We start from the raw sequence: 26,585 nt of genomic DNA on the forward strand, positions 1-26,585 counted from the left end.
CCCGATCACAAGTATTTGACAACACTGTGCAAAGGTCTTTGGATAATCTGTAAGGTTTCCTCCAGACAGGATGGGCGCCTCACCTCTTTAAAATAATAGGATTGTAAATTAATTCAGAACTCACTAAAATTCACATAGTATAGATTTACCAATAATGTTTGAGAGAATTTAAAGATGACCGTAGTAGCACTGACAGAACAACACACAAGAGCCGAGTTGCTGCCACTGAAACTATTTATTTTCCATCAGAAACAAAGAGTGCTGTTGGTTAGGAGGGAACAACTGTATGCCTTCACACGAGTGCAAAACTGAAAGCCCAAAAAACGGAGGAGTTTGGTTAGACATAAGAAAAAGCCTTGGTTCTCCCACTTTAATGTGAAGCAAAATGTCTCCCACGTACACAAACATCCACACAGTAGGGTTGGAGATAAAATCATCTGCTAGGACTCAGACACCCATTCTCTCCAGCATTCATACCGTACTTGTGCGTCTGTGTAACACCAAGTCCTCCAGCCAGACAGGCGGAGATGACCGATGTTCAGGCTCGTCGAACCTCAAAGAGCGTTTTAGAATCAATAATTTAATAATCAAGATGTAGAAAAGGAGAGCTGAAGTTTCAAACAGCCACTGCCTTCTTCTCCTTGTATGTGGCCATCATCTTCTTGATCTCAGCGATTGCTTTTCCTGGGTTCAGGCCCTGCCAAGGAAAAAAAAAAGGAATGGGCGTCACATACGCAGGTAAACATTCATCTTTCATCAAGAAGAAAAGGAGCAGAAATACAGTGAAAAGGGAAAATAGTACAAAACAAATCTTGAGTCTAACATTTACATTTCTACATACTTTTTGTGACATAATTATCCAGAGTTCCGAAACAGATTTTTTGGTGCCATTTTAAAAGTGTGAAAAGAAGAGTTCAGGATTAAGGTACAAAATATATTTCCATCAAGTTTAAACTTTAAATACAAAACTAGCAAACCTGACGAAGGGAGCCAGTAAATAATAGATAAATAAAATCATGTCTAAAATCTGCCGTTCATAGAAATAATCCCTCAAATCTGACTCGATGGAAAGGAGCACCGTTTCAAGGCACAGATCAGCCAAGTAACGTGGAAAATCAAATCAGTATTCTGCTATAAAACCAGCTGCCTCTTTTAACACTGAGCTGCATTACATTTTCTGATGTAAAATGGCAAAATGAAAACAAAACAAAAAAAAACTCACATAAAAAGAAACCCTTAAGAACAGTTTCTGCAAATATATTTCAATAAAAATGATTTCCCGTGTTGGATTCCGTTTTCTTTTGGAAATTGTGAGAACAAAGTCATAATAATACGACAATAAAGGTAATAAAATTACGAAAATAAAGGCTTATTTTATAAGAACCTTTACAAAAAAAGTGCAGGAAATAGTAAATCTTTTTCTCTATTTTTACTTTATATTTATTACAATGCAATTCTTACTTGAATATTTAGTCATGAACAATTAGAAAAAATGTTCTATGTTGAGTCTTTTTTGAACATTTGTGCAACGTTTAGATGAATGCAGCACAGAAACTGTAATTAGTGGTAAATAAAAAATATTGAGAAACCAAGCAGTGATGCTTATAGAATGGATCATTATCTGAAAACACCCTGATAAACTGTGATTTAACGATCACGCGGAGAAAATTAAACGCGGTCTGCTCACGGAGCAGAGAGCGGTTACCTTCGGGCAGGTCTTGGTGCAGTTCATGATGGTGTGGCAGCGATAGAGCGAGAAGGGATCCTGCAGCTTGGACAGACGCTCCTCTGTGAATTCGTCTCGCGAGTCGATCATCCAGCGGTACGCCTGAGACAAAGTGGCATTAATGACTCGCATACAAGGTGGTTTTGTAAGCGGATTAGGACTAAAATAAACCAAAGTGAAACCCGTACCTGCATGAGCACAGCCGGCCCCAGGTACTTGTCTCCGTTCCACCAGTAGCTCGGGCAGCTCGTGCTGCAGCAGGCGCACAGAATGCATTCATACAGCCCGTCCTGCACACAGGAAACATCCATATTTACTCGCCTGCCAGCACAGCAAAGGTTTTGTTTTTGCTAAGCCGAAAAGACGGTGCTTTACCAGCTTCTGTCTGTCCTCCACAGACTGCAGGTACTGCTCCTTCCCTTCCTTTGAGTCGTCCTTCTTCTTAAGGTACGGCTCGATGGACTTGTACTGAGCGTAGAAGTTACTCATGTCCTGCAAACAGAACGAAAAAGGTCCGGCGTGTTTTTCTCTATCTGGCCCATGAGCAGCAGAATCCAATTTATTTAACTTATCCAAGCTGGATCGGTAAAAATATGGATTATTATCCAGACAGTGATTTAAAGTGGTTCATTAAAACAAGTAGGTGTGAATTATGCTGAGAAAAACACTAGTTTAGTTTTAACCGTAGAACAAACACAACTGTACTCATTCATGGTGAGTGGGCTTCCTAAACCGGGACGTTTTACTCACAGGTACCAGGTCCTTGACCACATACATGTGTGGAAGTGGGTAAATCTTGCTGGGCTTGCTGAGGTTGGTGTCGATCTTGTTGAGACAGGCGAGCGTGTTTCCTCCGTTTATGTTCATCGCACAGGATCCACAAATTCCTGATTCACGGCAAATAAACAATGAAAAAAATAAATAAATGGTTTTCAGTTGATTCTTAAAGCAGTCTGAGGACCAAAACACCGCAATGAAAACAATCATTGAACCAATCCATGTTTACCTTCTCTGCAGGAGCGGCGGAAGGTCAGCGTCGGATCCATCTCGTTTTTTATCTTGATCAGAGCGTCGAGAACCATCGGGCCGCAACTGGATGAAGAAACTCAAGATAGTCAGATGACTGGACCTCTTTCATCGCCGTCAAAGAGACAGCCCAGAGTCTGATAAATATTAACATGTGCCTATCTAAACTGTTTTGTTCGAAAGAATCCATCTCGTGTGCCTGTTTTCGCCGTTTACAAATGATCACACAGACCCTCGTTCATCTACTGGGTTTCCTTCGATCAGAGGAAAAGGCTGGAGGACTCACCTGTTGAGGTCGATCTCATACGTCTGCATGCGGGGTTTGTCTCCAGGTGTGTCTGGATCCCATCTGTACACCTGGAACTTCTTTATCCTGGGCTGAACAGCTGGAGCTGCTGCTGTCTGGGCATACCGCACCGCCTGGACACGAGCACACGGAGAGAGACGCTTTTAAAAACGTTTCAACACCAGCACTCTTACCTGGAGAAATCTACGAAGCAGCTACTACTAACTATATATTCTCTCTATACCAGATTTCACAGGCACAGAGCTTATCTGTGTTAGCTTCCTTCGCTCTTGGACAGAGCCTTCATAAATGGCAGTGCTGTTGCCAACACTCTACTTTTGCTTTAACATAACCCATAGCCAGGAGTTGCCAGGTTTGCTTATTATAAGCGACTTCAGGCTTCTTTTTCTCTAATGTCATGTCGCTGGCAAATCTTGTGAGTAGCATTTTTTTTGGGCTTGTTAATGAACATGAAGTCGCTTATTTGGGCTTGGCTCACTTTTCTGGTTATTGTCCCACCCAACAAGAGCCATTAGGTGTCGTGGTTGTGTTGCAAGCCGGCTAAAATATCTGTCAGCACCCCGCACAAACATACATATATTTATGCTGATTAGAAGTGGCCTCTGAATTACATTTGCTAGTTTGTCTCTCATGATCTGGCAACACTACCCGTAGTCAGTAGCGACAGGTGGCTGCTCATGCTGAACCCGGTTCTGATGGAGCCTGCTTCCTGGCAAAAGGGAGTTGTTCCTTTCCACTGTCGCCACATGATTGCTCAACCTCGGCTATATAAGCTGAATTTTAATGGAGAATTTTAGGGACACTGTATGTAACTGACTGTGAGTCTGAATGAGCGTCATTACATGGATTTGACTACATTTTCAGAGGCACTGATTTACATGTGATTTTCAGAAATGACTGTTGTCATGTATTGGTACTGGTTTAAATTAACACTGAACCTGACGGGGATTTGTTAACCATAAGCTAACATGCTAAAGTGTTTACCTTCAGCTCTTTGAGAGGACGTGGCTTTACGTCGGAAGTTAAAACTACACAAGAAGTGTTATAAAACACGTCCAAGCTTCAACCTTTCGTTTAAAACAATCAACTATCACCTTAGAGTGCGCTAGCTAACCGCTAACAGCTAAACTAAACACAACGTAAACCGGAAACCAGAACATAGACGGAGCCTTCGGAGATGGAAGGCGGCGGCGTTACGCTTGCAAAACTAGCAAAGCAAGCCGACGGCTTCCAACAACGGTGGCTGAAAATGTCATGTTTCCTCCGCCGACTGACGGCTTACCAGCAGTCCGGCAGGAGAGCGGAAAGCCAAAGCCCCACAGCGGCTCAAGGACGTGAAACTAGCAGCCGACATTTTTTCCTGATCCAAGTTTCTCTTCTCTGACCTCCACCGGCTAACGCGAAGCAGCGTCAACTGCGGCTGCGCCAAACTGCATCGCTGGAGCGCGTGTTTTGTTGCCCGCTGTCTCCCGGTTATTATAAAGCGCTGTTGTTTGGTTGACAACAAAAACACATGTAGGTTTCTATTGTCTGTATTGTTTAGCGTCAACTTTGTTTTTCTCTACCCCTGGTGCTGATATAAAAAAAAAATCAATTTACAACCACTGTTCTAACAGCTGAGACTCTTCACCGACTCTCCTCCCTCTCCTTTCGCTGCCCTGTTAACAAACGCACCTCTCTGCAGCGTGAGCCAGTCGCGACTCGCGTTGCTGCTACTTTCTGGTTGAACTCATAACACCGGAGTCTGTGCCCCAGGAGGCGCAAAGTTGAGGTCATTTCAATCCGCCGTTTTATTTCTCAGCAAAGGAGAGCGAAGCGGACCGAGCTGACGGAAGACTGTAATGGTGTTTCTAACGCTGCCCTGCTGGATCCGCAGCCGTGGACCCGACAGGTTCTGGAAAGTCCAGGAACTGCTTAAACATGCGCGGGTGAGGCTCAGTCTACTTCCTGGAGCGAGGATGCTGCATGGCTACAGTTTACTAATAAGATGCCCAGCTCTCGCTTTAATTGCCTGCACATGTGCCACGTTTAACTGTCAGCTGCCTGTTTTTTTTTTCTTTTCTTAATTGATGGTGGTTCTTGAGCAGGTGGGTCTAATAAACTGTCTCCGTCTTTCTCGCTGTTCGTCCTCCAGCACTTCAAAGGGAGGAGGAACCGCTGCTACAAGCTGGCGGTGCTGGCTGTCAGGAGGGCTTTCGTTTACTCCACTAAAGCTCGGAAGTTCAAGAAGCGCAACATGAGGACGGTGAGAGCCAAACACTCTTTGTTTGGATAAAAAAATTTAAATAAAAAAAACAACAACACACTGGCTGGTATACAAGCCAAGGTCAAATCCTCATTACCATGGATACCAGCCCAGATTTTAGTGAAATCAGTAAAACTCACTGTTGATATAGTTTGTCACTGACGTGTCCTGATCGGTTGTTCTGTTCTGTTTATTTTTGCTGTAAAATGTTTCTTAAAATCAAGTTTCCTAAAACGAAGCTTCCTTGCGCACATCATTCCCTCTGATGACGTCACATAAGGCAAGACAAAACCGATCAGAGTGGTTTTTAATCTCTTCAAGTGTTTGTTTATTTTTGGTTAAATTCCTCCTCAAAATCTGCTTTAATATATTCTCTGTGGCTGCTGCCAGTGGCACTTCTTGCCAAAGGGGTTCCTGGGCGAGCGCCTCCCTTTACCATCCCATGTCAGGTCAAAAAGCAGGATCGCCTCCCCGTTCTTTTGGTCCCAGAAGCAAGAAGGGGACGCCTGATCCCTATCGAGTTCTTGTGTGTATCCTAGTCTGCCTCAAATGTAATTTCCCCGTGGTGAAACATGGTGACAATAAAAGATTCTTGAGGTGCAAAAAAGCACAGATGACAAGTTATGTTTAGTGCTTTTGTGCTGATGAACCCACCCACTCAACCTCCACTCTTTCTAGTGCAATCTATTTGGCCCATAAAAAAATAAATAAGTATAAAAAGCGGCGCTAGTGGCAGCAATACGTTTGAAACATATTTAACAGCTAAGCATTTCTGGAATATTTGGCCACAATGAATGAACGCATGGAAGCAGTTTATGAGAAGGACTGGGTTGAGCATATTTCTTTGTTGGACATCTTTAGCGATTATTTTGACGCATGAGACTATTAAAAAAAATCATATAATCTTGTCCATACCTTCCAATCAGGTTGATTTCCAGTCCAAAAGACCTTTCTTGCTGAACTGCTGCTTGCTTCCACCACCAAGGTGATACAAGCTAAATACTGCAGCCAGATGGAAGGAGGGAAAAAATAGGACAACCACCATCAACTTCAGGCTCACCATCTGCGTCAGGAGCAGCTGAGAAGCTCCTGAAGGCCTCAGGTTCATCAAAAATCAAACGCGTAAACTAGGGCTGAACAATTAATTGCATTTTCAATATAATCGCGATTTAAAAAAACGCAATTTCCAAATCGCAGAGTCTGCAATTTTTGGCTATGTAACAATTAGTGAATCAGACGCGTTCATTAGGTGTTGGTAAAATGTTTAAAGTGGGTTTGCTCCATATGGAAGGGAAGACAGTTGCAGCAGTGAGATAATCTAATTTTATTACTTGTTTTAGAGTTTATATGATAATACATAGCATTAAGTACAGGTCAATCAGTTTAATACATAGACTTGTTTGTTGGTTGCACTTTATGTTCAACAAGGATTGAGGTCCAAATCAATTAAAAGCTGTTCTCTTGAATAATATTCTGATTAATAGAAACATTAAAAGTTCTTGTTTTAAATAGTCCGTGTTTACAAACCTTGTTTCAAAATTGCAATTTTGGTTGAAATATATCGTAGGCAGAACGCGATCATTTCTGCTCTGAGTTTAGATGCTGCGGGTCTTTTAGCAACTAATCTGCACAGCGAGGAAACAAAATTATTTGTTTTTTGTATATGTTTAAAAAGACATGATAAATTAAACTGGAAAAAAGAATTAAATCGCAATATTAAGAAAAAAAATCGCAATTCGATTATTTTCCAAAATTGTTCAGCCCTAGCGTAAACATAGAAAGCCTCGACACTCGAATGCAGCTGGATCCTTGAACGATTCAGAAGCTACGCTGAAATCTTTCCTCGTTGTTCTTCAGCCGTCACGTCTCACTAACGGCAGCTCACCGGCTCGACTCTCGTGATGCCGTCGTCCTGAATGTACAACAAACCAGACGTGTTTTGTCTCAGTATAAAAAGACTTTGCAGCCGATCGGAACAGAACGTGGAAATTATTCTTGTTTTTATATATCCGCTTTCAAACTAAATGCACATTAATGTGTTCCTTATGTGTTGCCTCCCTGTTGTCAGCTGTGGATCACACGCATTGCAGCAGCAACACGAGAGCACGGCATGAAGTATCCTGCCCTCATACACAACCTCACCAAGGTCTGTTGAACGTGCCTCTGCCCTCCTCCAGTCTCTGTTTTTTCTGCTTCCAGCTTACTCCTTTCTTTCTTTACAGTGCAGCGTCCAGCTCAACCGTCGAGTAATGAGCGACCTGGCCGTCACGGAGCCTCGGACCTTCCAGTCGCTGGCCAAGCTGGCCCGAGCTCGGCAACAGGAAGGTTTCCGGGCGGCGCTGGGAGACGGCACCGAGCCTCCCGGTGTCCTCTCCAGAGTTATGCTGCAGTAAAAGGGACTCACTGCAATCGAGGATCCGAGGAGCAGCGCTCCTGCCTCGACTGTGTTGTTCAGAGACATCCACTTCACTGTTGTCGTCATGTCAATGTACTTAAAGGGTAAAATATTCTGAAAAATTGTATTCATCGGGGAGCTAGAAGCCAGAGTCCTGGTGTGTGTAAGATGTCTCACTTGTTGATGAGCGGTCTGCAGTCACGCAGGAAGCTCTGCTGTGATGGGACACCTTCCATTTATAAGCAGTACATCATAGACAGAGAAGCAAAGAAGAGCCCTCCTGTTCGTTATTGGGAGAGGGTGAAGCATGTTCCACGAAGAAAAGCGTCCACATGGAGACGATGTTTATTTAAGAGACATAAATATAGCAAACACGTTCAAACATGCAGTCCTGTGTGATGGAGAACATGTTCATGTCTGCAAGCTCTGATCTGAAGCTACTTGGAGCTTTTGTTTCTGTGTGAATAAACATGTTGCTGTTTCTTGTTGGTGAGGATGCCTAAATGTTCAATAAACATTTTGATATGCAATCATTGGATTTGTTTTTTTTTTGTAAATTATGCTGTAACTTTAGTAACATTATGGGCATGTTGCTCTTTGTCAGACTGACAAAGTCTGCATGGGCCAAATGTTATTTTATACTTTTTATTTTATCAATGATGGAGCTTAAGCTTGGTGTGCAGGTTTACTTTGACAGTTTGCCATTTTGAAGCTTTTTATGGGCCTACACCCAGTCTGGTGTGTTTATTTGTTTATTTTTATTTTTTTGTATCTAGGATGCGTTTATTGTATCCTACATCAAACTAGGGGACACGAAAACAAGTCTGAATAAACTTTAGCATTTTTTAAATTTTATTTATTATCCATAACTGTGCCCTACACCTATCCTTCCAATCATCAGATTTCCCATCATCCCACTTCTGTAGTCATCTGTGCTGGACTCAGTCCAGCACAGATGACTACAGATACTCAAGTATCTACTTTTTCAGTGAAAGATGTGTGGGAGCCTCCCTTCTTTCTTTATGCATCCAGATGGCAGACACATCCTGACTCCATCTCAGCATATCCTTAGCCAACTCCTCTCTAACACCAACCATCCACATGTCCCCTACATGCATGAACTTTCTGTGGAGTCTTCCTCCTCAGACAGATCCGCTGTTCCTCCTCAAGGTACAAGCACACTTTCCATCTTCAGCTCTGAAGCCTCCAGATCTGCCTCCACCCCATTTTTACTGCTGTTGTCTCCAGGCCGTGCAATCATCACGCCTTTTGCAACCCGTTTTTGTTTAGTTGCCATCTTTCTGTTGCAAACCCGCTTGCAAACTGGTCTCCATCCTCTCCTCCCTGTCTGAACCCCTGGTTTAGATGGCTGAGCCCAGATACTGAAACACATCTGCTTTCCTTCATTTTTCAGAAAATACACCCAAAGTGTAAATTATGTGGATTAAATAGTAAATAAACTATTAATTAAACGTTGCAGACAAATCAAACCCAATGATGTTTTTTGTTTTTGTTTTTTTGGAGTTTGATATAAATGTGCATAATTTTTCCAGTCATCTTGTAGCCTGATGCAACCAAAGGGAAGCAGAATGACCCTCGGTGCATGCCGTACACCTTTGTGGGTAGGACTTGGGAGGATGACCTCCGCAGTCCGCTCCCCTACTACACCCAATCGCAACGCAACATACTCCCGCGGAGCCAATCGCCGCCGCCGTTGTTCACCTGGACGCGCCGCGCAGCGCACATGCGCAGACCGTCGCGGCGTGTCACGCGTGTGGAGGAGGTGCAGGCGGTGCCAGAGCTGTAAATCCTTCCACGGAACCGGCAGAAACTGCGCTCTAATTCCCACTCGGCACCATGTCGTGGCTGTTCGGACTGAACCGGGGCCAGCCGGAGCCCCCTCCCGGTGGACCGGCCATGCCTCCGCCGCCTCCTCCGCCGGCCGGAGGCTCCGGCGGCGGGGGAGATAAACCCAAGGACAAATGGAGCAACTTCGATCCCACCGGGCTGGAGCGGGCTGCCAATGCGGCGAAGGAGCTCGACAAGTCCCGTAAGTGTCCCGGGCGGGTCTCGGCGTGGGTCAGCAGAACGAGGGCGTGGATTGATCACGTCAGTAATGTGGTTAGAAGGCGAAAATCTGCACATCTGGGTCCCGATCCGTTCATCCACGCTGCTGTGATGCAACCGCTTTGATAATGATGTTTCACACCAAGCTGCGTTAGAACAACCTGTTCTCGGCTTAATGGTTGAATTTAACCACTAAAACAAAACATAAAAACTCCAGAAGGAAGCGGACATGACATCCACGCGTGTTCAGAGAGGGTGCAAAGGTCACAACCTTGCAGTGGAGGTTGCTGGAGATGCAGTGCAGTGAAAACGGATGCATGCTCTCCTTGCATTTCCTGTCTTTTATCAACACAACATGATGCAATACTTGTAAGGCGAAGGAAAACTATTTAGAAATAAAATCTGCATTAATATTCAGCCTTCTTTACTCTGGTACCCCTGAATAAAAACCCAGTGCAAACTGCTGCTTCCAGAAGAACAGAGTCAGCCTGTGTGTAAAATAAAATGCAGGTGTACTGTAAAGGCTTAAGCGGTTTGGTAGAGAACATTAATGGTAAATGTTTTGTACTCGTATAGCACTTCACACTACAGTCAGCCATTCACACCCTGATGGTGGTGAGCTGTGTTAGCTGCCACAGCTGCCCTGGGGCTGCCGTACAGCTGACCATCGCCAGTAGGTAAGGTGGGTGAAGTGTGTTGCCCAAGGACACAACAACTGAGACAGTCGGAGTGGGGGATCGAACCGGCAACCCGCCAATTGCAAGACGAACTTCCTAACATTAGGGAGTTCCAATGGTAGAGAGCATTAGTGAAAAAGCAGCATCATGCGGACCAAAGAAGTGTAAAGCGTGGATAGGTTCCATGTTTCTCTTCCCAAATCTTCTTTTCTTTGAACAGCAGCTGCAGCCACAGGGGAACAAATGTGGATGTTTTCGCCTCCATATCACTGCTGCCATTCTCATGGTGAAGCAATGCATCGTTCTGTGGGGTTTCTCTTTCTTCATTAGGGATAAGGAAGGTTGGCTTCATGGGAATCACATCCCACCTTTTAGATTTTATTCACTGAAATCCGCATATGTGTCCTTCCCCCTAGCACTGATGCTTTATTTGATCCATCATAGGGATGGGCCGCCCTGGTCCGCCACCGTGTCTTAGAAGATTCCCAATTAGGAGACACGTGGGTTAAATGGCCGCTTTCTAACCAGGTTGCTGCAGAAACGCGCTGAGGAGATAATTCATTGTCATGAATTGGGGGGGGGCAAAAGCAAAGACGCATCTACAGCAGGCAACACAGTGAAATTTGGGACAAAATGTGAAAACTGCAAAGAGCATGAATTATTTTGAAAGGTGCTGTAAAAAAGTGGTGTTTCTATTACCCGCCCTAAAAAAATTAGGAAAAAATAAGAAATTTGTCTTTTATTTATTTCCCAGATCTAAAAGAGGAAAATTAACTGTTGTGAAATAAACAAGTGATCCGAGGCACTTCTTTTTTATTGTTACTCTTAAAAAATAAAATAAAGATCAGGCTCTATTTTTTTTCTTTGAAATTCAGATACCCAGAATACCACCTTTTAGTTCAACATTAAAACATCAGTCTGTGTTTTTAGGCTTTCAAAAGGTCAGATTTGTGTTTTTATATATATTTTGTCTTGCATATAAAACAAACGTGAATGATAAAGGTGTTTTATACAATAATACAGCAAGTTATTGACACCATCTCTGGGAGAGACCGGTTTATTTCCTCTGAAGGCAGAGATGTAATTTTGGGTCACTGGATTTTACATTTTGAACGAAATCCAGCGCATTTGTTCGGTTTATAGTTCATCTGAAGGAACAACAAGTGGAGCTGGAAATGTGCCGAATAGATTTGTGTTGATAGTCAGAAACACAGCAAGCATCCTGTGAACGCTCTGTTGTTTCCTTCTGCCAGGACACGCCAAAGAAGCTCTGGAGTTGGCCCGAATGCAGGAGCAGAGCACTCAGCTGGAGCACCAGAGCAAAATGAAGGTACGGCGACACATTTAAAGAGCGATTAATTTAGATTAAAGGTTCAACAGATCTAAACAGGGCGAGCATCATTCATTCAACCCAGGATTCAAAGAGTTTTCTGAGAAGGACCAAAGGAACGTCTGATCATTTGTAAATGATCTTTGGCAGCATTATTTGGGCGTCTCACAGTAATCTTTTTACTATCAGGCCAGGAAGCAACACACTGCAAAAACAGACCTAAAAATAAGTTAAAATCTTCTTGAAATGAGTGTATTTGTACTTTATTAGAGCAGGTAAATAAGATCATCTCCCAATGGAATAAGATTTTTGCACTTAAAATAGGAAGAACTCATCTGCATCAACTTATTTCAAGTGCATTATATCTAAATATCTTATTTTAGGGGTAAAATTACTGATTCCATTGGCAGATAATCGTATTTACCTGCTCAGATGAAGTACAAATACACTCATTTCAAGAAAATTGTTACTTATTTTTAATTCTGTTTTTGCAGTGCAACGAATTCTTTAGTTTTCGTGTGTTTCTAAAGATTTTTTGTTTGGGTTTTAACTCGAACAGGAGTATGAGGCGGCGGTCGAGCAGCTCAAAGGTGACCAGATACGCATCCAGGCTGAGGAGAGGAGGAAGACTCTGAATGAGGAGACCAAGCAGCATCAAGCGGTGAGAACAAAGCGCTTTAATTAATTAATTTATTTAATTTTTTTTGTTTGCCTTCCAGACATCTGCAGCTGTACAATCAGCTAATTGAAGATGTTTTGTTACCCTTTTAACAGAGAGCTCAGTACCAGGATAAGCTGGCCAGGCAGCGATATGAGGAGCAGCTGAGGCAACAGGTGAGGCCCTCGTCTCTGAGATCAGGTTGAAATAGGGCCACACGATACGAGGAAAAGTTGTGATGACGATATAGCTTGTGATAAACACAGAAGAAATGAAAGTCTCTAAGATCTGACCAGTTTCCTTACCGGGTTCACAGCAAATCCTGAATGAGGAGAACCTTCGCAAACAGGAGGAATCCGTTCAGAAACAGGAGGCCATGAGGAAAGGTGAGCGCCTCGCCGCTGTGGGCGTCCGCAGCTCGCTGAGCTCGGCCTGATCGTGTCGTTGCCGTTTTTTTTTTTTTTTTTTTCACAGCCACAATCGAGCACGAGATGGAGCTGAGGCACAAGAACGAGCTGATGCGCATAGAGGCAGAGGCGAAAGCTCGGGCCCGCGTGGAGAGGGAGAACGCCGACATCATCCGAGAGCAGATCCGCCTGAAGGCGGCCGAGCACAGGCAGACCGTCCTGGAGTCCATAAAGTGAGTCTGGCTCCCCTACCTGAGAACGATGAGGGTTTTTACGACGCTACATGATCCCAGCGCATGTCTGCCTGCACAGAAACAGAAAGCTGGAGCTTGTTCAGGTGCACTGACAGGTGTTTGCATGCAGGACTGCCGGCGCCGTGTTTGGAGAAGGATTCAGGGCCTTCGTGTCCGACTGGGACAAAGTTACTGCCACGGTAAGATCTCTGACTTTAGTGTGAAAAACTCAATTAAAACAACAACAGCAAAGCATTTTATTACATTTACTTACAGATAGACTTGCAGAAGTATTCATACGTTTTCACAGAAACATTCTCAGACTTTTATGTATTTTATTGGGATTTTAAGTGATCAACGAAAAGTAGCTCTTAATAGTCTACAATGTAGACTACAATAGCTTATAGACTACCAGTTATTGGCTGAACCATGGGCTGAGCCAATAGCTTGTAGACTTAATTTTTTTATAAGCTGCAAGTCTTTGGGGTATTGTCTCCATCAGCTTCACATAATTTGCAGATTCTTTGCAAAAATAACCACGATTCAATGAGATGGGACGGAGATTTTCATTGAACAGCAAGTTTCAAGCCTGGACTTTGACTGGCTGCTTCTAACACATGAATCCCCACAGCATGATGCTGCCACCACCATGTGTGACTGTCACAACACACGCAGTGTTAGTTTTTCTCCACGCATTGGTGTTTTTGGCCTTTGATTGAGGCACATTTCTCTACATGGCTTGTGGCAAACAGAGAACGTCACATCTGGTAGGGTTCTCGCTCTCCCACTACGACCGGCTCAGTTTAGCTTTTAGATATGAACTTCTCTGATTAACGCCGACCTTGTCCAGCCCGTCGGTTTACGTAGAGATCTCTGAGGCCTTCACAGAACAACTGGATTAATGCTGAGGTTAAATTGCTCTATTTAATAATTGGGGGTTTCAGAGTAAGGGGTGGATGTTGAATACAAATGCAGGCCACACCCTTCAGGTTCATGGTTTTTTGGGGGTAAAAAGTTGTTAAAACCATCTATGCTTTTCCTTCCACTTATTTATTTTGGCCCACCACAAAAAAACAAGAAAATAATTAAAAGTTTGCGGCTGTAACGAAACAGGAAAACGTTCAGGGGTAACAATACTTTTGGAAGGCAATGTAGATTTACTGAAAGTGTATTTTGGTATTTTCTGCCAAAATACCAAATATGTTTAAACAGTAAATAAATCCAGGTTCCTGTTTAATATAATTAATACTGTGAAAATCTCTCTGTTGCCTGTTTTAGGCACTTTTATCTGTTCCATAAACTTGGCTCCTTTAGGGGGTCCTTCAACTTTTACCTTTTTGCCCAGGCAGTAATAAAAATCTAAGTGAAAATATGACTTTGTAGGTACCTTTTAGTATACAAGCAAAGCTCGACAGGGAATTAAAGAGAGTTGTAATCAGTTGGTGAAGGTTCAAACCTCCATGGACTTATTTTATATCCTAACTTCCCTCCATTTGCCTCCCTGTGCATTTTAGAGTTCATTTTAAGATTGTTTTATTGGTTTTTATAAGTTTCCATGGTCTTACCTGAGTTCTGGAATGTTCTGCCGTTTCATATGAGAAGTGTCCCTTTATTATCCACATTTAAAACTCACCTTAAGACACATCTTTATTCCCTGGCCGTTAATACTTTTGCTCTTACTCCTTTTTAGATTTCTATTGTAATTTTTAGTTTTTTCCCCCATTTTAAATGTTTGATTATTGTCTGTACAGCACTTTGTTACAGCTGCTGTTGTTTTATAGTGTTTTATAAAGTAGTTTTCTTGTGCTATTTATCTATCTTATCCTAAATAACCTCTCCGCTTGTCTCCACTAGGTGGCAGGGCTGACCCTGTTAGCCGTAGGCGTGTATTCAGCCCGAAACGCAACAGCGGTGGCCGGGCGCTACATTGAGGCCAGGCTCGGAAAGCCGTCTCTGGTGCGGGAGACGTCCCGATTCAGCGTGGGAGAAGCCATCAAGCATCCCGTCAAGGTGCTCTGCGTACACGCCAGCTGTTGTTAATTAGCGCCGCAGGCCGGCGGGTGCTGATCAAAAGTCATTCTGACCCTTTATTTCTCTGCTTAGACGGTGAAGCGACTGAAGAGTAAACCTCAGGATGCTCTCGAGGGAGTGGTGCTCAATGTAAGTGGACTGCACGGGTAAACCGATGCTGATTTTAAAAACGTTCTTGTGACACGGCTGCGTCCGTCTCTCTCTCCGTTAGCCTTCCCTGGAGGAACGTGTGCGCGACATCGCTATCGCCACGAGGAACACGAGGCAGAACAACGGCCTGTACAGGAACATCCTGATGTACGGCCCTCCTGGGACGGGAAAAACCCTGTTTGCCAAGGTACGGCTGAGACCCGATGGCAGGAAAACGCCAGGCTGGATCTAAAGCAGGGGCGTGCGCACTTCAGACCAGCTGTTGTTGTTTGTGTTGAGCAGAAACTGGCAGTGCATTCTGGGATGGATTACGCTATAATGACCGGCGGCGATGTAGCACCCATGGGTCGGGACGGCGTGACGGCTATGCATAAAGTGTTCGACTGGGCCAACACAAGCAGACGCGGGTAAGTTCCTAAACAGATCCTGGTCATGGTCGTTGGGGTTTGGTGTCATGAAGAATAAAATCGTCCACCGTCTGTGTCTTTGACAGGCTGCTGCTTTTCGTTGACGAGGCCGATGCATTCCTTCGCAAAAGGGCCACTGTAAGTCTGCAGGCATGGTGGCATGTAAAGTATTCCCACCCCTAGAACCTTTCTGCATTTTGTCATGTCAAAAGGATAAAACTCCTGCGTCTTTGTATCGGGATGTTAATAATTTCATTAGCCAGACTATACGGCCCCCCGTGGTGTAGTGGCAGCATCATGCTGTAGGGATGCTGCTGTTCTCAGGCCTTCAAAAGACCATGGGTTCTCCTTTGTTGGAGGATAACAACCCTAAGCATAAAGCAAGAGCTACAGTGGATCAAAGCATATTTATGAGTTGGAATGGCCTAGTCAAAGTCCAGACCTAAGTTGCATTAAGAGTCTGTGACTTGAACATTGATGCTCAAAGAGACTCTCCATAAGCTCGAGCTTAAAATTGACAAAAATGTCGTATTTCTTGATGTGAAGATTTTTATTCATAAAAAAAATCCTGTATCTTGTGTATTCACTGAAAGTCTCTTGAAAATATTGAAGTTTGTCTTGTAACGTCAAAAAGCGAACAGGTTAAAGGGGTGTGAACGCCTTAACGTTGGGAGATTCCTCCTCCTATTAGCAGGCTGCGGCGACGATTCAACGCGCTCCTCTTGTCTTTTGCAGGAGAAGATCAGCGAAGACCTCAGGGCCACTCTGAACGCCTTCTTGTATCGCACCGGCGAGCAGAGCAACAAGTAAAGCTGCGTCTCTGTCCCACGGGTTGAGCCTCCTCCCGGCGCGTTAACCTAAAACGACTAACGCTGAATCTCTCTCGCCCCGTAGGTTCATGCTGGTGTTGGCCAGTAACCAGCCCGAGCAGTTCGACTGGGCCATCAACGACCGAATAGACGAAATAGTGAACTTCGCTCTGCCCGGCCTCGAGGAGCGGGAGCGCCTGGTGCGATTGTACTTCGACAAATACGTGCTGGAGCCGGCCACCGGAGGGCGACAGTGAGTACCGTCAGGAAGCGGCGCGGCTCAGTGGTAATCGCACTGAGCTATATTATACACTGGAGTGCTAATCGCCCGCTATTAGAACGAGTCGCTTTGAAGCCGCCATATTGGTACTCCCTATTTCCCTCCAGTAACTAGGGAATATGTGCGCTACAGCATCGAATAACGAGGATTTTCTCATGTTCAGGGGGGGCTTAAAACAATTAAATGTCAAATGCCATATAGTTTTATGTTCTAAAAATATCAAGTACTGAGAAAGTCATGTGCTGAAATATTTAGCATTTTATTTATTTAAATATAAATAACATTTATAAATATATAAATAACAATATACAAAAACATATTTACACATATATATATATATATATATATATATATATATATATATATATATATATATATATATATATATATATATATATATATATATATATATGAATAACATGTAAAATATTTCAGCACCTAATTTCCTAGTAGTTGATAGTGTTAGTACATCCACTGACTGTAGAATTACCTGTGAAACGTTTTCACTCAGCCAGAAAACTGCTTGTTGTTGCAACCAAATCCTATGGGATTCTGTGAGAGTAGGGAGTAGCAAGATGGCGGCCAGTGACTTCAGTTTTTCGGCAAAATCAGCACTCCAGTGTATAATATAGCTCAGTGGGTAATTGGTCGGGTTTTCTTCGCCTGTATTACATCGGTGCGTGTTTTTGTTGTCGCCGTGAAGGAGGCTGAAGCTCGCACAGTTCGATTACGGCAAGAAATGCTCGGAGATCGCCAAGAGGACGGAGGGCATGTCGGGAAGAGAGATCTCCAAGCTGGGCGTGGCCTGGCAGGTACGTTTCCTTCAATCATTTTGCATCGTTTACCTTATAAAACACGTCATGTTCTGAAAACCTCCCCAATCCCCCCTCCACACCGCAGGCTGCAGCGTACTCCTCCGAGGACGGCGTCCTGACGGAGGCCATGATCGACGCTCGGGTCGACGACGCCATCAAGCAGCACCATCAGAAGATGGACTGGCTGCGTGCGGAGGTGGAGGCAGCCAAGAGCCTCACGCCTCCTCCTGCCGGGGCGGGAGCCATCGCAGGAAAAATGGGTTTCACTCTCCCTCTGAAGGACGCGCCTCAAGCTCAGGAGTCGATTGCCGCAGTCCTCGAAGTAAACGCACGACCCGAATCGGCGGAGAAACGGGCCAGCCAAGTTCTACCAGACTGTGCAGATGCTGCTAAACCAGAAGCTGAGGCCACAGGCGAAGGTGTAGCTGAGCCCGACAGCGAAAGCAAGCCAGGAAAACAGGAGAAGACTGCCTCCTCTCCTCCGAAGGACGGGACTCCAGTCTGAGTTTTAGCAGAGCTGTCGTCGTTGGAGAGATTAGCGTCGTGCCGTCTTAGCTAACTGGTCTGAAGGTTCATGTCAAAGCTGGTCAGACTGTCTACACGACACAAGATCAGCCGACGGTTGGGAGAGATATTTAACGTTTCGTAACACGACTGATGCCTGAATCTTTCAGTTTTCATTCTATCAAATGTATACACTGTAAACATGCAGTTTACATAGAAACAAGACAATGTTTGTCATTACACTATTATAAATGTTGTGCAAAGTCTCTGTAAGGAAATATTAAAAACTTTTCTAACAAGGAAACATTTTTTTTTCATGTGCAAATATTCATTTTGTGCTACAAAAATCAGCTGTTTGGAGAATAATCTCCCGTTTGTCGAGCAGTGATTGGCCGGATATCTGATCATCTAAAGCTAAAGCAGTATTTTGTTCTTTCAAATAGAGGAGATGGCATCAGAACCGAGATTTTGGCTCATTTTTGGTGTCCACCAGGGTTGAGTGTTGGGGACCAGGCTTGTTTATTTTAAATTGATAATAAATACAAAGTGTCAAACATGTTGAAATCGGTACTTACTGCTGACTTTATGCTTTTACTGTTCCAGGGAGGGATCATTTGTGGCAATTATTGGATGAAATGAGTAAAGTGAATGTTTGGCTTTATTTGAAAACAAGCCTGATTAAATCTGAATAAAACCAAAATTCCGTTTATTTGAAAATTGAGAACACATACCAATATTTAAATAAATTAAGTTAAATAAATATTGAAACACTCAAGAGATTTTTTTGGGGAATCATAGATGAAAAAGTTAATTTACAAGAACATTAAATGTAATCATTCTGATTTCTCAGCAAACATTGCAGTATTAACCCATAGCACATATTACATTTCATCACTTTATAATGTCTACTGTTTAACTGGTTACACCTCTATTATAGAGGGCTGGGGAAATTACTACTAAAGTAGATAAAATTGAACAGAAATTTAAATTTTAACAAAAATAGGGCCTGTGTTTGGACTTGGGGTGTCTCGGCCACTTTATGAAGCCGTCAGCCACAAATCTTGGTTTCAAAATAGACGACAGGTTCCTATCTGACAGTCAGATCAAGGCTTTCGTCAAATACGCACACTGATGCACTTTACATTGGTGTTGGTGGGTCTTTAACCACATGTCTTCAGACAGTACAAAAATTCTGCATCTCGTTTTTTAACTAACAAGTTTGATCAGATTTCACCTGTTATGAGTTCACTTCACTGGCTGCCCATCAGCACTCTGGCCTGTTTATGATTTAAGTGCTTTATAAATAAAGTTAGATGGGATTGGAAAGTGCTGTATGCTCATTGTTATATAAAAAAAGATGATTACTTAGCATGCATACGGAAGAGGATTAGGGCCATTCAAAAAATAAAAATAAAAGTCTATTCAATTCTGACTTTAATCTCAGAATTCTGAGAATAAAGTCAGAATTGAATACTTTTTTTTTGAATGGCCCTAATCCTCTTCCGTAGAATTAGATATTTTCTGTAAAGAATATAATTTAAAAGTTGTATGTTACTCTAAAACTACTCATATGTGCATCATTAGAGAAGGTTTAGGTGTTCCTGTGGGTGGAGTCAAACTCCGAGATTGTTTGAGACTGGAGTTAAAGGAAAGTCAAAATATAAATCCGCTTAAAACACCTCAGAAGATTAAAGAAATGCAAAGAGGTGTGATTGCGTTTAGCTTTATTAATCTGATTTTATAGGTCAAAATATGACTTAAATGTGACAATTTTCCATTGATTTGTTCAAAATAGTGAACTGCAGGTCTGATGAATAAAGGCTAAAATTCTGAATTATTTTGTTGGGTTTTGTAAAAAATCAGATTAAGACTCATTCCAACTAAATTCAATTATTCACAACACTCGTCATCTCAAGGCAAAGTCATTTCATTAAATTAATTCAGATAGATTGGTTTGAAAGTTTTTATAAGGAAATCCAGCAGAGTGCCTCAAATCATTTTCTTCCTGCATTCATTCCTGCTGGATGAGCATGTAGCAGCAGTGGACAATAGTCTGCATTGTGTCAATTGGCTTTGCAGCAATTCCTCATCCCGAGCATGCATGTGGCGACGGTAGAGAGGAAAACTCCCCTTTAACAGGATGAAAGCTGTTTCTATGGCAGAACCAGGTTTAGCTGAGCGTCATCTGCTAGAACTGATTGGGGGTTTGAGAAGACAGAAAAAACCCAAAGCAAACAGAACCAGTGACCCAGGAGTACTTTCTAGAGAAAGAACTCATTTCTGTTAGAGAAATGGATCCAAAAAAAAAAAAAAAAAATTACACTAATATTATCCATATATTAGTAGATAATATCCATATTTAAAAACATTTGTTGATTATTTATCCTTTTCAACCAAAATTATCAAAAGATTTTGTGGTCTATCCAATGATCCACCTGTGGCTCTGGAACCTCAGGTTGCAGAACCCTGGTTCAAAGGAAGTAAATATCTGTTCTGTACAACACGTCGCACCTTATATGAGATTGTTTCCAGATTGCAGCATTTATCTCCTCGGGATAATCTTGACCAGTTATTTTATAGTAAACATTGTTTCCTAAATGTTAGTGGGAAACTACTAAATGTAAAATAAAAAAATACTGCATGAAGGTACAGTTAATACTAATGTCAATTAGCTGATAGTAACCAGCAAAAAGCAAATGAAAGGACTGAACCTTGTTAAAAGTAATGTAAATATGTTGCAGTTGTTCATTGGCCTAAAGCCTAAATAACATCTGACCAGCACTATATATTTGGACAAAGGCAGCAGAACCTGAGTGGCTGGTGCTGGTTTAGTTTTAGGTTAAATTAAATAATTAACCTCGTATGAGGACTGTATAAACAGTCTCTTCCATGTGTTTTGTTTCCTGAAAACGTCTAAAACAACTTATTCTTTATGAAGTGATTTTTCCCTCACTACTTTTAAAGACACACACACAAAAGAGTAAATAATGTAAATTATAAACATCATCCATAGGTTTGGATACAGAAAAAAAGTTAATCCAGAAATGTGACCTCACCATTCCTCTACTTATGTGTAGATATGTTACCATGAGTTTTTTCTTTTAAAGGGCAACTTTTTTTTGTTCTCCCCCCCCCCCCAATGTTGCTGCACAACTAAATCAGAGATGAAGGAAAACTGTTTAGCTGGTCATATACGGACTCTGATATCCAGATAGCAACAAAAGCAGCTCACATTGACTTTACAGCTGCAGGAGAAAAAGTCAAAATGATTGAGTGGTGGAAAAAAAACCCTGAAATTATTAGAAATAAAACCAGGAAAATTTGAGACAAATCTTGCATTTTATATGTGCAATATATTTTACAGCTTTGCTTCAAAACCGTTTGCTTACGAGGCCAAAAAAAAAAAAAAAAAAAAAAAGCTTTGAACTGGTTTTAGGCAGATTTCTTTCCTGCAGCACTTGATGCTGAAACATGGTCTGCTCTTATTGCTAAAGCTCGCCGAGGATCAAGAACATTTTAAGGTGAAGGGTCTCTAATTTTACTCTTCCACAAAGTATTTCATAAATAAAACCTGATCTTTGCAAGAGTAAAAGGATGCACAGATGTCAAATTGCTTAAAATAAAACACCAATTAAAAACACAGACAAAGGCAAGAAACTTCAATAGGTGCTTTATCCATAGATTCAGGATTTTTTGTTGAAGAAAAACCTCTCTAAAAACAAAAATAAGGTAAAAATCTAAGAGTCGCCACCGCCTAAGTGTGCGTTGCATTTTACCACGTCTGCTTTAGCGAATAATCGGATAAACCGCTTGGTTTAAAAATGCTCCTCAGTTATCTTGTGTAACAAGTGAAAGATGCAGCTCAGATCTAAGCAGAGATGCATCTAAAAGTTGCAGGACACGGGGCCCCCGGAGTTTGACGGGCCCCTGATTTAAAGGGAAGAAAGCTCAACGCTTGGCCCTGTTCACGTATGGAGGATGGCGATAAGGCTAACAAGCTAAGAAACAAATGTAGCTACACACAGATCATGTCTTTCTTTACAAAAAAAAAAACATGCTAATCTAGCAAAAAAAAAAAAAAAAAAAAAAAAAACACTTTGATCCCAATGTTTGCTTAATCTATGAGCACAAACCTTGATAAACTGGAGAAAGGAATGAAACCAAGTCAGTAAAAGGTCTTAGATATCCGTCTCCTTTAGTAGATTCATATATACATACAGAAAAAACGAGGCACTCAAGAGATGAACTTGCAGTTTGAAAATAATTACAACGCTTCAATTCTTAAACATTTACGAAAAAATACTATGCCCTGAAAGACAGCATTTCAGAGTTTAAATATAAATCAGTACATTATATCTGAAACACACAGGAGGAGCACCTCTGAGATGTCTCTCGTTTGGTTGTTCATCACTAAGCCCACCCTCTTTAACTTAAATCAGACGTATCTACAAAACACGGCCGCACAAATAATATATATACATACACACAACTCAAGGTTCCTCCTCCGTGTAAAACACACGTACAGCGTCTCATAACGACCCAAATAGGGAAAAAAAACAACCATTAAGCAAAAATGAAATTAAAAATTAAACTGAGCACAAATGTGCCGCACTCAAAATTAAAACACTAGAGAGGGGGGCTGTAGGGGAGCGTTGTGGCATGGCTCTCCCTGAGGAGATGTGGTCGAGTGATTTCATTGGACTGGGGTCAGGGGAGGACTGCGGCCTAGCCCTGATCTAGAGGAATAAAGGCATAATAATGAGAGCAGCGAGTCCATCCTAAACCATTGCTTCCAGCAGGTCTCAGTCTTTAGGTCCTGACCCAGAGCGACGAGCTCCTGAGCATAAACTCTGCATGTGAGTCTGTGGGACGTACAGCCTGCCTGTCTGCGTTCTATTGTTTTGATTGCTGGGGGGGTGGGCCTGGGCGTGTGTTTATTGCAAACGTGTGTCATGTATCAGTAGAAGCAGACGGTGTGGAGAAAAGGCCGGTTGCTCTTGTCCTCAAACTCTTGCAGGAGCTCGTCGATTTCGTTCTCCATGTCGTCCGTGTGCTGGATCTGCAGCGATGGGAGAGGGACGGCACTTAGAAACCAGGCTCTGATAACCCGAGGCTCATTAAAAAAAATAACATTCTGTCTATAGCCCCGCAGGAAGAATCACTTTTTTTTTTATTTTAGATAACTGTATATTTTATAGTGGGAAAAAAAACCCTGATTCAGATACTTACACACTGACACAGCTCACAGATGAGGAAAGCCCCCAGCGTGGCCTCCTCGTGGTTATCCTGAATATCTACATTGATTACATGCACTGGTTGCAATGTCTCCTGCTCTCTGGAGCTCAAATCTAGAAAGAAAGAAAGCAAAAAAAAAAAAAAAAAAAATAAATAAAAAAAAAATGTTCAAGCAAGAAAATAATCTAGCCTTTATCGATCCCAGATTGGTTTACTAGATTAAAACCTCACCCTCCAGCACTTGGTCATAGACCCTCTCTTCGCAGGTGATGACCAGGTCAAACTTATCCTTGCACAGTTGAAAACGCTCGGGCTTCGCTTTGATGCGCTTGTTGCGGTCCAGCATGTGCAAGATGCCGTTCTGCGTGTATCTGGTAGGTGAGGAGGTCAAGGCCAAAAAAGCAGCAGAACACAGACCCCCCCCTCCTCCCACAGTTTGAGACAGACACACAGCAAAGGAGGACTGGATGGCATTCACAGGGTTAAATGAGTCTGGCATGTTTAATGAGGGGAGAGTCAGTGACGAAGCTTTCAGTTTAAAGAACGAACAGCGCCCTCTAGTGGCGTCATCAATAATGACAGGTCACTATGGGAGAAAAAAAACAAAAAAAAAAAACACCAAATGGACTTCCTGTGAAATAGCTAAGTTTAGACATCTAGGTCCCCACTAAGAGGTCATCACAATCTTAGACAGTTTTCCTTCTCAATATTAGGGCAGCCAAGAGTTTCTTCTGGGTCTGAGATTTCCAATTATTTCCCAATCATCCAACTGCATTGCAAACAGGGCATTTGTCCGGTTGCAAAGAGCATTATGGGATGTGTGAGCACCTTCTACCCCCCTCCAGTTGTTCAAATATCAGGTAACACTAGAAGGTTATATAATATATAGTTTTAAATAACCAATAGATTCATTTAATTTCTACACGATAAAATGTGATGCATTTTAGATGGAGAACTGGCATTATGGATTATACATGAGTAAAATAAAACCTCTTCTGGTGCAATACATCTTAAGAACCCTTTATTTTGTTTCTTCTGATCTTTTATAACTTTTATAATGTTACGCCACTTTCTCCAAGTGCATTTAAGGTACTATTACCAGAGATTTTCCTTTCTAGGATAAATAAAGAGTCCCTCCAGCAATCTAATTACTTATTTTTAATATTAGGGATGCTGGGTACGATTTTAGTGGTGCCATAGAGCTTAAACTACACTTTCTAATGACAGATTAAATATGTACACCAAATTTATGTCAGCATTTTAAAATTTGGTACATTGAATTATGCAGGTGTTAACTTGGCAAAAAATCCATTTGGCTGCAAAAAATAAACAGTGAGGCAGTTTTTAAGGTGTACTAAAGACCTAGGATTACTGAACACCTTAAGAGTTAATTTTTACTCCAAAGACTCACTTAATTACACCAACACTATAGCTTTAAGCTACTTGATTTTGTTGGGGTAACTTTTAAACTAAAGTTTTGATTTTTCAGCATTGCATCTCTTATTCACAGGTTTTTTTTTTTGTTTTAGTTTTTTCACCCACCAAAATAAAATCTACTCACCAGACTGTGCATGATGCAAGGAACGAGCAACTGATCATGGTGCAATATAACAAAAAAATAAATGCAAAACAGTACCAAAACAAATTAAAGTAAAACAGAAAAGGTGACCAACCAGATATCATCTCCCACAAAATCCACTTACTGTTCTAATGCCACTGTTGACTGCAGGGTCATTTTCACACCTCATTTTACAGACATTTGAAACTATTCAGACCGATTCTCCCTCTGATCAGCTCCCATTCTTTGTGCTATTCCAACACCAGCGCCTTAACTAACCCTGCAACAAACAATGCCATCCATGTCAGAAACCTGAAGACCGGTCATTTTTACTTAGGCAATGTGTGTGTGTGTGTGTGTGAGAGAGAAAGAGAGAAAAGGGGGGACAAACAAGTGCGAAGGGGATACAGCTCCTTGTCCTTTCGGACCAAGTCGTTGTACATCTGTTCATAAGTTGTTTTGAAGTCATACACATTAGGTTTATCCGGAGATGGACCAGGTAGCTTCACATGAGACCCGGTCCCAAATGATCGCACGTCAAATCCACGTTTGCTGCAAAAAAAGAGGGGAAAAGGACAAGAAAATAAATATAACAGTACAAAAAAAATGAATATGAAATGCATAATTTCTCTTAAATACAAGTGATCATCCTGTTTCTCGTTAGAAAGTTATAAACTGGTTGAATATAGGAAGTTTTTCAGTTCTAATGCGCCTTTTATTTACAAAAAAAAAAAAAAAAAAAGCTAAACAAATGGCGTTCACTGAGAACGCAAACTAGTCCCCTTCAAAACATAATTAAGGACAGGAAACTCCTCAGATGATGTTATGCAAGAGCTGAACGACAGGAGTTGCACAACTGCAGTTCCTCTTCTGGAAGATTTCCGCCCAGGGGGCGCTGTTGTCACCAGGCCTGGAGTGGCTGTGTGGGGTGGGGGGGTCGACCTTATAACTAAAAGGCCTCCATATCAAAATCCTTTCATCTGTTTAACAAAAATCTGTGCGGCCGTCTCCTCTAAGCAGCCAAGTTAAAGCCGTGTATAAAAAGGCTGTGTTCGGGTCGAGCTACACCCTCGGCGGCCATTGTTAAAGAGCGATAAGGCCTGGCGGGCTGACGCCGCGTCGACGCGGCCGGCGACCGGGCTGGGAACCCCCCCACTGCCTCGACACAGCACGGATCTGGTTGGCTTGATGTCGGGTTTGTTGTTTTCGGTCTCGTCCTCCTGGCGGGTCGTCTTTACCTGAGGATATTGTGCGCTTCCATACTGCGGTTCTGGTTGCTCGAGCAAACAACCGCTACACGCAGCGGCTGGCTCGGCATTGCGACTCTCCCGGCTGAGACTAACTAACACCAGCTGCCAGAAACCTAAAAAGTGGTGGTTGCTCTGGTTCCTGTGAAGGAAAAAAAAACACACCGATAACCCCCTATAGTAAGTTAAATGGTACGGCGTTTTTCTCTTTTCTTTTCTTTTTTTGTTTTTTTTCTTTGGACTAAGAACACCGTGTCTATCGCTGTTGTTCTTTCGAAGCAGGAAGTTAAAATGGCGGAAGCAAACGCTGCAAACGGCTTTATAAGGTGACGTCATAGAGGGGCGGGGTTTCGCCATACGCCTGGAAAATGAAAGGTTTTTAGATGAAAAAACAAAACAAAAGCAGGCGAAACATAACAAGAGTTTATTCAGTTGTTCAGCTGAAAAAGTCAAACTCCTTAACTAGACCCAATACACT

At 42.4% G+C, this 26,585-nt stretch overlaps 4 protein-coding genes across 4 annotated transcripts; 2 read left to right on the forward strand and 2 right to left on the reverse strand.

The window, feature by feature from the left end:
- Positions 1-216: 216 nt before the first annotated feature.
- On the reverse strand, positions 217-4,482 carry sdhb (succinate dehydrogenase complex, subunit B, iron sulfur (Ip)). The gene is made up of 8 exons (XM_012863775.3): positions 4,342-4,482; positions 3,039-3,172; positions 2,733-2,818; positions 2,477-2,613; positions 2,102-2,218; positions 1,915-2,016; positions 1,706-1,828; positions 217-697 (listed from the first exon to the last, which is right to left on the reverse strand). The coding sequence occupies exons 1-8, from the start codon at positions 4,411-4,413 to the stop codon at positions 617-619; spliced, it is 852 nt and encodes a 283-aa protein (XP_012719229.2). The 5' UTR covers positions 4,414-4,482; the 3' UTR covers positions 217-616.
- Positions 4,483-4,760: 278 nt separating this feature from the next.
- mrpl20 (mitochondrial ribosomal protein L20) lies at positions 4,761-7,929 on the forward strand. The gene is made up of 4 exons (XM_012863776.3): positions 4,761-4,987; positions 5,194-5,304; positions 7,373-7,450; positions 7,527-7,929. Exons 1-4 carry the CDS (start codon positions 4,901-4,903, stop codon positions 7,695-7,697), a joined length of 447 nt encoding a protein of 148 aa, XP_012719230.2. The 5' UTR covers positions 4,761-4,900; the 3' UTR covers positions 7,698-7,929.
- A 1,507-nt stretch (positions 7,930-9,436) lies between these two features.
- atad3 (ATPase family AAA domain containing 3) lies at positions 9,437-18,623 on the forward strand. The gene is made up of 16 exons (XM_012863773.3): positions 9,437-9,749; positions 11,697-11,773; positions 12,333-12,434; positions 12,548-12,607; positions 12,748-12,817; positions 12,906-13,071; positions 13,202-13,271; positions 14,926-15,081; positions 15,175-15,231; positions 15,314-15,439; positions 15,535-15,659; positions 15,746-15,797; positions 16,395-16,465; positions 16,554-16,721; positions 17,452-17,560; positions 17,649-18,623. Exons 1-16 carry the CDS (start codon positions 9,557-9,559, stop codon positions 18,066-18,068), a joined length of 2,022 nt encoding a protein of 673 aa, XP_012719227.2. The 5' UTR covers positions 9,437-9,556; the 3' UTR covers positions 18,069-18,623.
- A 3,615-nt stretch (positions 18,624-22,238) lies between these two features.
- Positions 22,239-26,402, reverse strand: ssu72 (SSU72 homolog, RNA polymerase II CTD phosphatase). Its single transcript, XM_012863836.3, has 5 exons — positions 26,099-26,402; positions 25,269-25,412; positions 23,534-23,673; positions 23,297-23,415; positions 22,239-23,126 (listed from the first exon to the last, which is right to left on the reverse strand). The coding sequence occupies exons 1-5, from the start codon at positions 26,176-26,178 to the stop codon at positions 23,025-23,027; spliced, it is 585 nt and encodes a 194-aa protein (XP_012719290.1). The 5' UTR covers positions 26,179-26,402; the 3' UTR covers positions 22,239-23,024.
- Positions 26,403-26,585: the final 183 nt, after the last annotated feature.

The sequence above is a fragment of the Fundulus heteroclitus genome, chromosome 20 (assembly GCF_011125445.2).
Source record: "Fundulus heteroclitus isolate FHET01 chromosome 20, MU-UCD_Fhet_4.1, whole genome shotgun sequence".
NCBI classification, from domain to species: Eukaryota; Metazoa; Chordata; class Actinopteri; order Cyprinodontiformes; family Fundulidae; genus Fundulus; species Fundulus heteroclitus.

What these genes read in the sequence shown, in the direction of transcription:
- sdhb (XM_012863775.3), bottom strand. Translation starts at nt 4,413, where the DNA reads ATGTCGGCTGCTAGTTTCACGTCCTTGAGCCGCTGTGGGGCTTTGGCT. An exon ending in TGGAGGACAGACAGAAGCTG is followed by an intron (nt 2,017 to 2,101) that starts GTAAAGCACCGT and finishes TCCTGTGTGCAG; the next exon opens with GACGGGCTGTATGAATGCAT. An exon ending in GCACCAAGACCTGCCCGAAG is followed by an intron (nt 698 to 1,705) that starts GTAACCGCTCTC and finishes TTTCCTTGGCAG; the next exon opens with GGCCTGAACCCAGGAAAAGC.
- mrpl20 (XM_012863776.3), top strand. Translation starts at nt 4,901, where the DNA reads ATGGTGTTTCTAACGCTGCCCTGCTGGATCCGCAGCCGTGGACCCGAC. An exon ending in AACTGCTTAAACATGCGCGG is followed by an intron (nt 4,988 to 5,193) that starts GTGAGGCTCAGT and finishes TTCGTCCTCCAG; the next exon opens with CACTTCAAAGGGAGGAGGAA. An exon ending in TCATACACAACCTCACCAAG is followed by an intron (nt 7,451 to 7,526) that starts GTCTGTTGAACG and finishes CTTTCTTTACAG; the next exon opens with TGCAGCGTCCAGCTCAACCG.
- atad3 (XM_012863773.3), top strand. Translation starts at nt 9,557, where the DNA reads ATGTCGTGGCTGTTCGGACTGAACCGGGGCCAGCCGGAGCCCCCTCCC. An exon ending in ACCGTCCTGGAGTCCATAAA is followed by an intron (nt 13,072 to 13,201) that starts GTGAGTCTGGCT and finishes GTTTGCATGCAG; the next exon opens with GACTGCCGGCGCCGTGTTTG. An exon ending in GAAAAACCCTGTTTGCCAAG is followed by an intron (nt 15,440 to 15,534) that starts GTACGGCTGAGA and finishes TGTGTTGAGCAG; the next exon opens with AAACTGGCAGTGCATTCTGG.
- ssu72 (XM_012863836.3), bottom strand. Translation starts at nt 26,178, where the DNA reads ATGCCGAGCCAGCCGCTGCGTGTAGCGGTTGTTTGCTCGAGCAACCAG. An exon ending in GTCCGAAAGGACAAGGAGCT is followed by an intron (nt 23,674 to 25,268) that starts GTATCCCCTTCG and finishes CTCACCTACCAG; the next exon opens with ATACACGCAGAACGGCATCT. An exon ending in TCTGTGAGCTGTGTCAGTGT is followed by an intron (nt 23,127 to 23,296) that starts GTAAGTATCTGA and finishes CCATCGCTGCAG; the next exon opens with ATCCAGCACACGGACGACAT.